The following is a 13,076-nucleotide window of genomic DNA, read 5'->3' on the forward strand; positions in this document are numbered from 1 at the left end:
TATATTGAATTTTATATATATATTCATTATTAGTGCTATCAGGCAGGGGGCTTACAAGCCCCTATGTGATAGTTTGGAGGTGACCGGTTCTCTTTATGAAGCCTGCCCTACAATGCTGAACAGATCTTCTGTGCAGTTTCTGATCGCTGAGAAAGGTGGCGCTGTGATTAGAACGGATGTTCTCTGTGATCAATGAGACAGGAGCGCTGCTTCCCGCTCTTCATTCTGAGCTCATTTGCCAGGGATTCTGAAAACCGTGGTAGGGGGCGGACAAGATCGCTGCTCATATTATACAAGTGATCTGATCACTTGTACTAAAAGAGCAGGGGCTACCCCGATCTACATTTAGCTTTGCTAGTCCGCTGCAGGGCTAAATGTAGAAAAAAAACGACACACCATGAACTTCATGTCACAGGCGTTGGGGCGATACGAATTCCACATCCCTGGCTTTACATAGTTGCACATTCACATCAGTCCCTGCCCTCAAGGAGCTTGCAGTCTAAGGTACTTCTCTCACAGGCATACATACAGGACTGATTTAGACAGGAGCCAATTAACCTTCCAGCATGTATTTGGAGCGTAGGAGGAAATCGGAGTACCCGGAGGAAACCCACATGAGCACAGGGAGAACATGCAAACTCCTTGCAGAGAGTGTCCTGACCTGGATTTGAACTAGGGACCCCCAGTGCCGCAAGGCAGATGTGCTAACTGCTAGTAAAGCCCCCGCAGATGACACTGGACTATCTACTCTCCTGGTGTAGTCTGTAAGGCTTGGCTGTCATTATGACTGACCGGTCCTGCTCTGTGTTTTAGGAGCGCTGACAGCTGCTCCTTTTATGAATGCCGCTTGCAAACGGTTTGCAGTCTTCATTCATAAATGAATGCTTAAGTACCAGTTAAAGTATTGTCCTTTAATGCCAGTTTCAGCAAACCCGGAATTGTAAAAAATTTGTTTCTGGCCACTGTGCATGTTGTGGGCTGGCAAGCACAGTCTCTCGTTGCTTCAGCAGAGCTGTTTACTTGGCTACCAGGGGACCTTGTCTTGGTACTAATACCACCATCCAAAATACAGCAAGTGTCCGCAACCATAAACACATCAGCCTGTGTCAGAATTGTATACTGGTTTTACTTGGCTTTGTGGTCTGTGTGTGTGTGTGTATATATAATTTACACACAGAGGGCTTTGTGGTCTGTGTGTGTGTGTGTGTATATAATTTACACACAGAGTCCTACCCTCGCACACCCTTGGTCCTAGTGCTACTGCGATAGCATCAGTTAGGACTATACCACACTAGCAATCCCTTCACTGCCAGCAATTCACCAGCACAATTACTAAGAGAGCAGAATAAACATTTGCCTGTTTCTGCAGCTAATCTCCTTTGCTGACAGAACCGTGAAGTTGTTGCTCTGTCATTGCTTTCTCAATGGCAAGCAAGGTTCTGCAATGTTACACCCAACAAGGAAGCAACGCCATTAGAGCACGCTGTCTGTAACGAGAGGACACAAGAGTTGTAATCATTATTGTAACTTCGGCAAGGTTTTTATGTGCTGCCCCCTCGCTTTTTTTTCTCATTGCAAATTGACCACCCAGCTACCTGTACCCACCCAGCTGAAAAATAATTTCTATGGAGAACAGTGTGTACGTATGAATGTACAATACATAAAATGGTTTAATTTGGCAGGTGGCGAAAGCTTCCAGCCCTCTCCTATCATGAGTAACCACATGTATACTGTATCCATGTTCCTGAGTGGTATGTGAATTTGCCCTTCCCTGGTATAACATTAATGTTTATCAGCAGTTTGATGCTGCTGTGTGTGTGTGTGTGTGTGTGTGTGTGGTACAATTGCAATTCCGTGTGCGGAGGGGTGTATTGTGCATGGTGTGCGGTGTGCGGCTCTGGTTTGTGTTTTTCCTGTGATAGCTGGGTATGTTCTCACCTGTTTTAGACAACCAGAAGCTGGTTAGTTCTTTGTCACTGAAGCTGCTACACAAGCAGACCCTCCTGGGCTTCTCCCGCTTCTATTTTATAGGGGTCCCCCAATGCTGGATGAACACCGTGAGTGAGAAAGGTAACCAGGCTTGGAGGTGGCTGCTCCTCCTGGCCCAAGTCATAGCGAGGTAAGGTGGGGGCCCTGTAGAGCAGAGCGTCCCTTCAGAGTGCCAACCTAGGCCGAAGCCATATGCTGTGTGATGTGGAGATAGATGGGCTGCCGGAGGCCCTCTTGTCTGTCTTCTACAAGTTTTCTTTGAAGATGGTGAGGAATCTGTACCTGTCGTAGGATCTTCTATTTCTGATATCATGTCCCTGCTTTGTTTATAGGCCAAGAAATATGCCATGGAACAGAGCATCAAGAGCGTCCTAGTGAAACAAACCATTGCCCACCAGCATCAGCAGCTCACCAACCTCCAGGTACGTGTCCTGTCCCATGACCAGCCAGGATTATGTGCTCAGTATGACTTTGAATGGGGAAAGTTAAACTTGTCTTTTTTTTTTTTTCTCCTTTCTTTTGTATATTTTAATGTTGTGATGTGAATAATTTCTGTTAATTGGAAGTTTCCACCATTTAGAAGTCATTGGTTTTAGTTATGTTACCCCTCCCTCAGAACTATTCTGTTAGGTCCCTCCTTTTCCCAGCTACCGTCAGCTATGGGGTGTCTGCCTCTCATCACAGTTCCCTGTAAATCTAGTTTTCCCTTCACTTGGACCCCCATAAGCTGTGGTTGTGCAAGGCTGTGTCCTGAAGTCAGCCGGCTGATAAGGGAGCAGGAGAGCCTTGCGTCTTGGCTTTGAATAAGTGCATATGATTCGTATGATTCGTGTTATCAAGGATCTCCCGCTTGTGTATTTTGGACCCCTCTGGCTCTTAGTAATATCAGACTCCCAAATGAACACCATCTGACTTGCACACTTGTACTAGACACACCAGGTACTGATATAAACACTTGGGACATTTGCCTAAAAGGGATTTCCTTTTGAATTGTGACTATGGGACAGGAAGTGAAGGGATATTGTAAAGCGCTGGACAAACTGTTGGCGCTATATAAATCCCGTATAATAATAATAATAATCTTATTGGGGCACAGATTGCAAAAGTAAGCTGAAATAATTTTTAACCTTTGCCTATGTTAGGGAAAAATAAGTGGCCCCTGCATGCAGAATATGGAGCTGTAATGTACATAATAAAAAGTGGAGTCAGGACCCTCTGGGCCCAAGGATAAGTAAAACAAAATCCAAACTGTAGTTTTAGCTGCCCAGCCTTTTCATTAGTTGTATTGTGTCCTCGGGCTCTTTGTTTACGGTCACTAGACTGAGCACCTTGTCCAAGAGGAAGGACAGATACCACCTCCCTGTCCTTCCGTTTGGAGGACGCCAGTACTTACATGACCGTCTGAGCTGTACAGTTAGAAGCAGACTTCAGTGTAGCTCTAATAACCCTGAAAGCTGAGCCTACTTGGCTATAGAAATCAGTGACCGGGGATCCCACAGAGGCAGATCATATGATCACATGTGTGGATTTGGATTTGATGATGGCGCTGAGTTAATATATATTAAAAAAAAATCAGTTGCTGACCAGCTGAACATGCTGGCTGACCACAGCCACGTTCTGAACCATTGAACTGGACAAGTACGCAGAACAGGAGTTCTCACTTCACTATCTACATGCTTGTTCCAGGTTAACAATTCAGAAACTGTATTCTGAGAATCCGCAGGATGGACTGACAGTCAGCATTTTTAGCTGATCAGAAGTGGCAATCTATATTTGTCTTATGACTGGTTCCCTTTGCAGCTACTTGTCCTTTAAATGCCCTATTAATTAACCCGGAGTGATGAGTGAGTAAAGGTGCCCATACACTGCACGATTATCGTACGATAATCGTATGCGATCGGTTTTTCGTACGATAATCGAGCAGTGTGAACGGAGACGTGCGACCGTTTGTACTGTACGGTCGCACGTCTTCTGTCGAACCAGCATGTTCGAAAACCAGCCGGGAATCGTACGATTCTCGGCTGGTTAGAACGGTGCTCGGAAGATAAATGCTGAACGGGCCGGTGTGCGCACGCGCACACTGCCCGTTCAGCATTGCGGTCATCGGAAGCCCGCCCCTCAGGAGGGCGGGCTTGCGATGATCGAGAGTGCGATCTGCCTGTCCAAGATAGGCAGATCGTACGTTTTTTTAATCCCTTTACAACCATCGCAAGACTAAAGTCTTGCGATGGTTGTAGAGTGTATGGCCACCTTTAGACATCAATACTCGTGGCAGTATGTTATTCAGTCATTGTTACCTTCTGTAAGGTGATGGCACCCAAGCCTGGAAGGCCCATTTAGACTAGAATGCTGGGGGTCAATGATGGAGCTGAAGTGGAACTGCAACAAAACCCCAGTATTTTACATCGAAGATGAGACAGGATAGTAACTGTTCAGGGAATGTAGAATAGACGGCTTTGCACAAAGCTTCAGAAAAAGCATTGAAGTGATAACTTACTATACTTTGGTTGACACGAGCGGTGACCTTTGGCCTAGTCACCTGGAAAATGATGACATCATGCGTGGAGCTGCTATGGAGATGGGAGAGATGGATACGTTTTCTGGGCCTGTAAATGAGAGAAGGCGCCGGACATTTTTAAGTGGCCCGGGCCCAAAACTGCTTCCACGTATCTCCCTCTCCCCTCGTCATAGGAGCTCCTTAAATTATGTTGTCATTTTCCAATTACTTAAACCCAATGTCACCTATCATCTCAACCAGAGTATGGTTAATGATTTTTTAGAACTATCTAAAAAGTCAGGTATTTCCCTTTGCCTGCACCATTCCTATCCAGTTTTATCCTTGCTGTAAAATACATTAAGTTTGGATCAGTTCTGCTTCATGTCCATCATTGGCCCCACACGTCTTCCACTTATAATACCGTTTTAAAATTTCTACCTTTTTTACCATTTGACCTTTCACAACTTTAGCCAGCCATGTGAATGGAAGGCTTAACACCTTGCAGACTTTCTGACACCAGTGTAGGATTTTGTAAATGGTTTCATGGCTTTCACACCTTTCATCCTTGGATGCTCAACATCTACACATTTCATAGTGATTGGTTGAAGGTGTCTGTGATACCTGTGTGGATATAAATGTTGGGAATATTCCTGATGCTTAGAACTGAAGACATGGCTTGGAGAGGCTACAAAATGTCTTCAGTAGGGATGCACAGATACCGATATTTTGGTACCGATAATTTTTTTCCGGTACTCGTCAATACCAATTACCGAGTACCGAAAGTCCCATTCAGGAAGCCAGGTGGCGTGTAATGACCCTCCACCCGGCTTCCCGATTAACAAGAAAGCCTGTCCCCCCTCACCTCGGCATGTCCAGCCTGTCACCCCCGGGGCCTCTCCAGCCAGGAGCGGCCTTCCTCCAGTACCCAGCCGGAGCCGTCTTGCTGGCCAATCATGGAAGCCGGGCGCCATCTACTGACGCAGCGCCCTGCTTTCCGTTTGGCCGGGAGGCCGGCTCGTCATGAGATGACGAGGGAGCATGAAGCCGACTTCCCGGCCAATCGGAATGCTGAGCGCTTCGTCATTACAAGGCGCCCGGCTTCCTGATTGGCCAGCTTCCCGATCAATCAGGAAGCCGGGGAGCGTGTCATTACACGCTGCCCGGCTTCCTGATTGGCCGGGAAGTCGGCTCCATGCTCTCTCATCACAAGTGACGAGAGAGCATGGAGCTGCTTCCCGGCCAATCGGGAAACCTGGCAGCGTGTAATGACGCGCCGCCCGGCTTCCTGATACAGGAAGTATCGGGCTACGCATCGGAGCATTTGGGCGAGTACTCGCCCAAATTCTCGGTATCGATACTAGTATCGGTGCATCCCTAGTCTTCAGTATTGCAGACCAAGTCCAAATGAATGTGAACAGCTACTACTAGCTAAGGCAGATGGAGGATCAGAAATTAAAGGTAATAAAGGTGGCAGAGAGAATTCCAGAGGCCTGTAAAGAAAAGAGTTTAGGAGGAAACAATGTGGATCCTCCCAGAGGGACAGGCCCGGGCTAAGATGGGAGATGTAGAGGCCACGGGGGGGCCTTGATCAGGCAATATGACATTGTGACATTTGTCTCATTGTTTGCCTGAGGAAGGGGGCCCCTGTGGCCCCAAAACACTGTTTGCTTTGTGATATGTTGGACTTGAGTCATTAACCCCTTCATGACTGAGGCCCATTTTTCATTTTTTGCACCCATGTTAGGGGTTAAAGGACCGAGTTGCATCATAGTTGGTGTGCCAGTGACTCTTCTCTATATTACTTGTGATTGTGGCGCCATCAGCTTGTCACTGCAGCACCCACCACAAACTTTGGAACCTACCGGCCAGAAGTGCGATGGGACACGTGCACTCCTTCATTGCCCAGTCACGGGGTCCTAGACCAGGATGCATTGCAGTCTACATAGACGTCTCAGAGGGTGCAGTATTTGCCAGTGCTGTCCCACAGGGTGTCTTTATAGCGGCAGCAGCCTCCATAACGGTTGGGGCCGAATGCCTTTCATACGAGTGTTACATCTTGTTGCTTCCTCATCCCCATCACTATGATACGTAACCTCACTGGCCGATGGAGTACCGGAGTCAGAGAGGAATGAACAGGATTCGGCAGGAAGTGCTGATACCTTTTTAGGATTCGGCCTTAAAAACCAAGATTAGGATGTTGCTGCACGTTCACCTAGAGCAGTTCATGTAAGCTGGCAAAGTGACCACGTCCCTTTTTAATAAGACTTCTCAGGGTGGTTTTAAATACATCAATGGGGTATTTCAAATGATAAAATCTGCGATTCCCATTTGCCACAACTAAGGTCCAAAGGTTCAAAATGTGTAAGCTGGAGATTCTTGCTGTTTTTGTTTTATTAATCTGCATTGATATTAATCCGAGATGTGGGGCTGTCCTTCAAACATCCTTTTGCTGTATGTGCGGAGAAGCATTAGATGGTGCACTCCCCCAGGGGTGATTGCAGTGCTAGTTGGTGGTTGAGCGGCCCTATAGCTGGTATTGCCCCTAGCCAAGTGACCCCCCTTATATATAGGCAGGTTCTCTGTTGCTTGTGTCTATTTGAATCTAGAGCAGAGAACGTGTTACGCAGAAGGCGGCAGCAGACTGAACTCTGTCTTTACTGTCTTTCAGATGGCAGCAGTGACAATGAGCTTTGGAGATCCTCTCTCACCTTTACAATCGGTCAATAGAAATATTCACTTCTTCTGGGGCACGTCATTCCTCTGTGGGTGGAGGGGGGATGTTTATCTGTTAATGTTCTTTTTTTTCCAGGGTCTGCGGAGGGAGGGGGGAGAAATACCATACCTGTCCATCATCACATTACCTATTGCATTGCCCGTAACAGAGAGACGTGCATAAACACAGAGCGGGCGTAGAAGATGGAACCTTGTTTATATGGTCACCTCTTGGCATGTAACGTGTATTTTCCATGACGATTGATCCATTACATGTGTTTTGTCAGTATGCAGTTCTTCACATGAGGACTGCTCCGTTAATCCCCCCTCTGTTACAGTTTAGTTGTTCAGTGTATGGCGTAATACAATGGACCAAATGGGTAAGGAAGGGTCCTCCTGCTGCACGGAGGGGAATGCTGTGCTAGAGTCTCCATAATTATAACAAGTCATGGGGTATAGTAACTGTAACTAATATGAGCTGCTCTCCTTCCATGTCGGTGGAATGGGGGCATGATGTCATTCTGCTGGTCATTTGGAGGTGTCCAGTATAACAAGGTGCACAATGTGCGGCCTAGTATCGTACAAAACGTGCAGCACCTAGATAACGGTTCAGTGTTCCCCTAAATATGATCAGTTGGGTATCATCAGCACTTCCTTTGCAGCGTTCACATACCGCTGGTGGTTTGTGCTAGAATAACAATAGAAAGCTAAGAAGTTCATATTTCTCTATCCTGCCTTCACTTCCATCTGCATTGTATTGCAGAGATAAAGCTGAATTTTCCAAATCCAACACTTTTGGTAGTGTCCAATACCTGGTCCTCCCGCTGTGCTGAGTGGTTTGATCCACTGGCCTCTGCATCACTAAAAGACAGCCGTGACATAAGTGCCACAAGATCATACCACTGAGGTCAGCAGGGGGGACCAGGAAGTGTGTAAGATGCCGATACAGCTCTGATCTCCACTGCAAGCAGTGAGGGAGGGGGGCCAGCTCAGAGAGAAGATCACAGCATATCCGAGAGCTCCTGTACACCTTCGGTGAGAATATGCAGATCTCTTATCACCCGTACATCAGTGGCAGCTACTTGTCCTTTCCTGAGCTACTTTTTATACTTGGGGTGCATATAGTTTTTTGATCTACAGAGCCGTGGCATTTGATGCCCTTGTATAGATTTAATTGAAGGTGAAGCAATGGTGGCAGTCCCATGCATGCACACCTAAACACCAGCAAAATAGGTTTCAGTTAGCATGTTTGCGGCCTTTTACTCATTTAATCACAACTTTTCAGTTGCTTCTATTTGAAGTATTGCCCTAGATCAGGGTAGGGCAACCCTGGTACCCCAGTTGTGGTTAAGCTCCAGATCCCATCATGCATCTGCCTCTGGAAGTCATACCTGTGGCTGTCAGTCTTGCAGAGACTCATGGGATATGTAGTTCCACAACAGCTGGAGTGCCGACATTGCCTACCCCTGCCCTAGATGAAGCACTTGAACCCTATTGAAAATAAAATTTGTATATTGTAATAAACGACCGGACAAACCACAGATATTATTGGCTGTTAAAAATAATTTTCACCTTTTTTATGTGATCAGAAATTCCGAGACTGATCAAAATCAACTATCACCAAACTATTGGAATAACATTGAAATTGGACAAATTGCGTTACAAAGTTGCATATTTCGATGTGGTTGGAAGATTGATGTCCATCATGTTGAACTTCTCACAACTCCTCGGTCATTCGGTCCAGGGGAGCTGTTGAGGAGGAGAAGTCATTTCCTTCCTAAGGGAAGTCGTCTCAGTTCCCTGGATAACAATTGTGTTCTTTTAGCCTTAAGTAATTAGAACTTTGAATGTTATTAGTTGCAAGGAAATCATTCAGCGTCATTGTGTGGGCACCTTCATCCAATGTAATCCACAGTTACAAGTCAGTGACGTGACAGTCCTGCCAAAGTCCATATGAAACAAGCCTGACTGAGACTAGGAGGCCCCATACTGTGATGAGGTGATTCTTACTGCATGTGGTGTGGGTGCTCGCTCCCCTTCCATCCTCTGTGTCTGTCTCATTGTATGATGTGTACGTGTGTGTCACTTATTCTCAAGTCTTCCAGTGGAACTAAACCCCACCTACCACAGCAGACTGTATATTGTACCGCTTGTCACCGAGTGCCCCATCTCTGTCCTCTGGTGACAGCCTACCGGCTAGCAAATAAGTCCCATTATTAGTAGTTGTGCATTTCACAGCACATGCTCTCCCTTTCTTTATTTCTGAACCCCGGTCCTAACAACTTCCACCAATATATACTTAACCACAGTTTTCCTTTGCAAAGCTAGATATTGCATTATAAAGGTAGTGGTGTTTATTGCCTGTGTAGGGAGTAGAGCTGTGGGAGGGGCCCAACCAGAAACTACAGAAGGGGGTGGAGACCAGACCAGTCACCCTACACAAAGAGAGAGAGCAGCAGCAGTGAGCGCTCTTTATTACAGGAAGGGGCGGGGACAAGACCAGTCACCCTGCACAAGGAGAGAGCAGCAGCCGTGAGCGTTTTTTATTACAGGAAGGGGCGGGGACAAGACCAGTCACCCTGCACGAGAGAGAGAGAGAGCAGCAATGACCGGTCTTTATTACAGGAAGAGAACACACAACTATTAGACAATATCTGCTCATCCCGAAGTCCAACTTTAAAGAATTGGTTAAACTGTCATTAGCTTCTTGTTACCTTAATTACATCCCGCTGCCTCTGACTGATGTCATGGTGGCCTGTGCAGGTCAGTATACACAGAGATTCTGGGACACTTGGCGCCGGTAACAATGACGGAGACATTGAGCATCACGTTGTGTGTTTTAGTTCCACTGTAAATGGCAGCACTTGGGTACTAACCTATTTTAAGTTGAATTGTTTGCAATCTGATTACTTTTATTTTATGGGAAATACCATCTGGCATCCTTCTATGTTCTGCAGCCAGGTCTGTGCGTAAAGGGGGTATATACTGTGTGTGTGTGTAATATATGTGCCCTTTTTATTGCCTTAGTGTGCCACATGGTATTGCCGTGTCCCTCTCTGTTCTATGGCTTTGCAGTGCTCCAACCAAAGTAAGAAACGACATTGGGGTAGGAGGGAGCGCACACATTCACTTAGATCTTTGGAAGTTGCAGACGCAAAGTGGAAAGGTTAGGCTAAAGACTATAAGAAACGGCATTCAGAAGTCGTCATCCCGGGATTGCTGGGGTTATATTTGTCCTAAACAAAACCATTTTTTAAGTCTTCTGAAGAGGGGAACATCTTTTCCTTTTCAAAGTATAGCTGTAAAGGGGGGAAAGGATTCTCCATTACACAGCGGACTTCCTGTGAGTAATCCCAGGATACTGTATACATCACGTCCATAGCTTACACTCACTGAGCACACAGGTCCACTAGGACACTCAGATTAGATATGTACACAGTTATGTTTTAGCTTTTTAATTTTGGGCAACTTTAAAGGGAACCTGTCCGCATTGGTCAAATAACTAGTTTATAGGAGGCACCGGCCACAGGGTGCCTTTTACCTTCTGCATAGTGCCCTGATTGGCTGGCCATGCACCCTGTGCTGATGTAAATAATAAAAAATGCACAGGGCTCTACAAGCTTCTCCCTTCTCACAAATGTGACAGTGATTGGGCTTTGTAATTGGTTGCTCAGATACCCCACACTGTATTTTGGGAAGTGAGGGAGATTCATGTGTTGCTCAATTCACAAAGCTACTCGTGATATCTGTTATGTCGGCTCTCAACCAAATTTTCAAGCCCAGTTTGGTGCCATATAAGATGGTGCCGTCTTCAGCTGCTAATGGATAGGAGGGTTTGTTCTACTTTTATGTCCAATTAGATTTAAAAATGACAGTCACATGACTAAAATAAAGCGACTCCTTTTGTGTTCAAGCTTTGTGAATCCAGCCTGTGGTATATCTGAGCACTGTGGTAGGACAGAGCAGGGTATAGGAGCCCGGCCTGCCTTTGATGCCAAGTATAGGTCAGCATCAGGCTATCGCAAATGTTTTCTTTCTCATCCATTGTGGGGCACAGGAAATCATTCACATGCGGGTTATGCTGACGTTTACAGGAGGATTGGACACTGACAAGCTGTAGGCCAACCCAGCTTAACTGCTCCTACTACCAGCGTGCCCCTTTTTGACATCCAGAATGGTCCCCATAAGGGACTGACCATCATCTAAACTAATTGTTCACTCATCAATATACATGACAACCTGTCTGCAGCATATTCCAGTATTCAATAGAAATCCCCCCTGTGAATTGCTAGCATTGTGAATGCCTCATCTGTGTATGAACCGTGAATTCCATTATTTACCTGTTTTGTGTCTTGATAAGTAATTGTCACCTCATCCTATCAGACGTGCCGGGGGGAGTGGGGGCTTCCAGAGACTGCTAAACTGTATCAGGAGACATCATGCATGTGAATGGGACAAGGCACCTTAATCTGTAACTCGTTCATGCCGGGGAGAGCATATGTACATGACATTAGGAAGAGCCTATGCTCCAAGCCATGTTCCGATCCCACGGATACATATTTGTTCTTGTTACATGCAGCATTGTGACAGTTGTGCCGTCTGCTGGAGCAATTGTCGGTAGGATCTAAAGCACTTCCTGTCTAAATGGCAATGGTTTCTATAATGGAACTCATCCCCACCACGTGGACACATCGCCTGCCGTCACAATGCCGCGTGTGCAAGGGAACCTAAAAACAGAATCCTGGGGGCTTGGTGAACCCCAACATTGTGTCCTTCCTAAGATTTCTACACCTACCTTGTGTCTATGTATTTGGGGTATAGAGAGATTCTTTCCCGGGTCCATGGTGTTCTAGTCTTTGTCCATGAATAAATGCAGCGTGCTTGTCACCTCACATTGAGACTCTTCTGAGATCATTCAGAATGTATTGCAGGTGCCATTGGCCTTCATTGACCTGCTTCAGTGGCCTTAGCATTCCCATACACTAGGTGGTTCTGAACGAAAGCCCATAGTCGCTGGCCCTATAGTCATTGTGACCATTAGGTCGACATTGGTCCAGTTGGAGTGCTGGGGATATTCTCGGCTAGGACAGGTTTAGCCTCAGCCAGGCTGCCTAGGGGAAGATACTTTCAGTCCTCAGGTAATGGATCCTGCTCTTGCTATTTTATTCAGACTCCCTAACCGGTTTCCTCCTCCTGCAGGTCGAGAAGGGCCAGTCGGGGCCGCTCGCTGCCTTAAAGCTGGCGGTGTTGGCAGGTGGTGAGATTAAAAAAAAAGGGGGGGGGGGGGGTTCGGATGTCCTATAGATGGGGTGGGACGGCTGGGGCACCACACAGTTGACGTTGTTGCGTGCTTTGCTTGTATCTGGGACCACTCCCCTCCTGATGGCCGTGTTCCTTCTTTTCTAGATGGCGGCTCAGAGGCAGCGGGCTCTCGCCATAATGTGTCGCGTCTACGTTGGATCCATCTACTATGAGCTTGGGGAGGACACCATTCGGCAAGCATTTGCACCGTTTGGACCAATAAAAAGCATAGACATGTCCTGGGACTCTGTCACCATGAAACACAAGGTGAGGACGGAGTGTAAAGCAGAACAGTTTTGCATTAAAAATAAGCAAAAAAAAAGAAGAGGTTTTGCTTGAATACTTTCCTTCATTCCGAAGCTTTCAACTAATGTCTGCTACTGCTCTGTCGCTGGTCTTCTGGGTTGAATGACAGCCAACGTACTTCAACCCGATTTTTCTGAGCCTAGGCTGTCATGGACCCGCCCCCGGAGGTGTGTCATTGTCAGTCTAGGTTCAGAATACTACTGAACTGAAGAGTGAGGACCTGTGACATCACCAGAGCAGCTAGAAGAAAAAAAGATTTCTTTAATAAGGG

General features: G+C 46.5%; 1 protein-coding gene across 4 annotated transcripts in view; it reads left to right on the forward strand.

The window, feature by feature from the left end:
• PUF60 (poly(U) binding splicing factor 60) overlaps positions 1-13,076 on the forward strand; it is a 38,920-nt gene that overhangs the window by 7,063 nt on the left and 18,781 nt on the right. For 2 of the 4 annotated variants that reach the window (XM_018562643.1, XM_018562644.1), the window contains exons 3-5: positions 2,322-2,411; positions 7,155-7,205; positions 12,605-12,766. In XM_018562643.1, coding sequence (XP_018418145.1) covers positions 2,322-2,411; positions 7,155-7,205; positions 12,605-12,766 — 303 coding nt within the window. The remainder of the gene's footprint in view (positions 1-2,321; positions 2,412-7,154; positions 7,206-12,604; positions 12,767-13,076) is intronic. The other 2 variants (XM_018562645.1, XM_018562646.1) reach the window with 1 other exon arrangement.

Source organism: Nanorana parkeri, unplaced genomic scaffold (genome assembly GCF_000935625.1).
Source record: "Nanorana parkeri isolate BGI_ZX_2015 unplaced genomic scaffold, ASM93562v1 scaffold588, whole genome shotgun sequence".
NCBI classification, from domain to species: Eukaryota; Metazoa; Chordata; class Amphibia; order Anura; family Dicroglossidae; genus Nanorana; species Nanorana parkeri.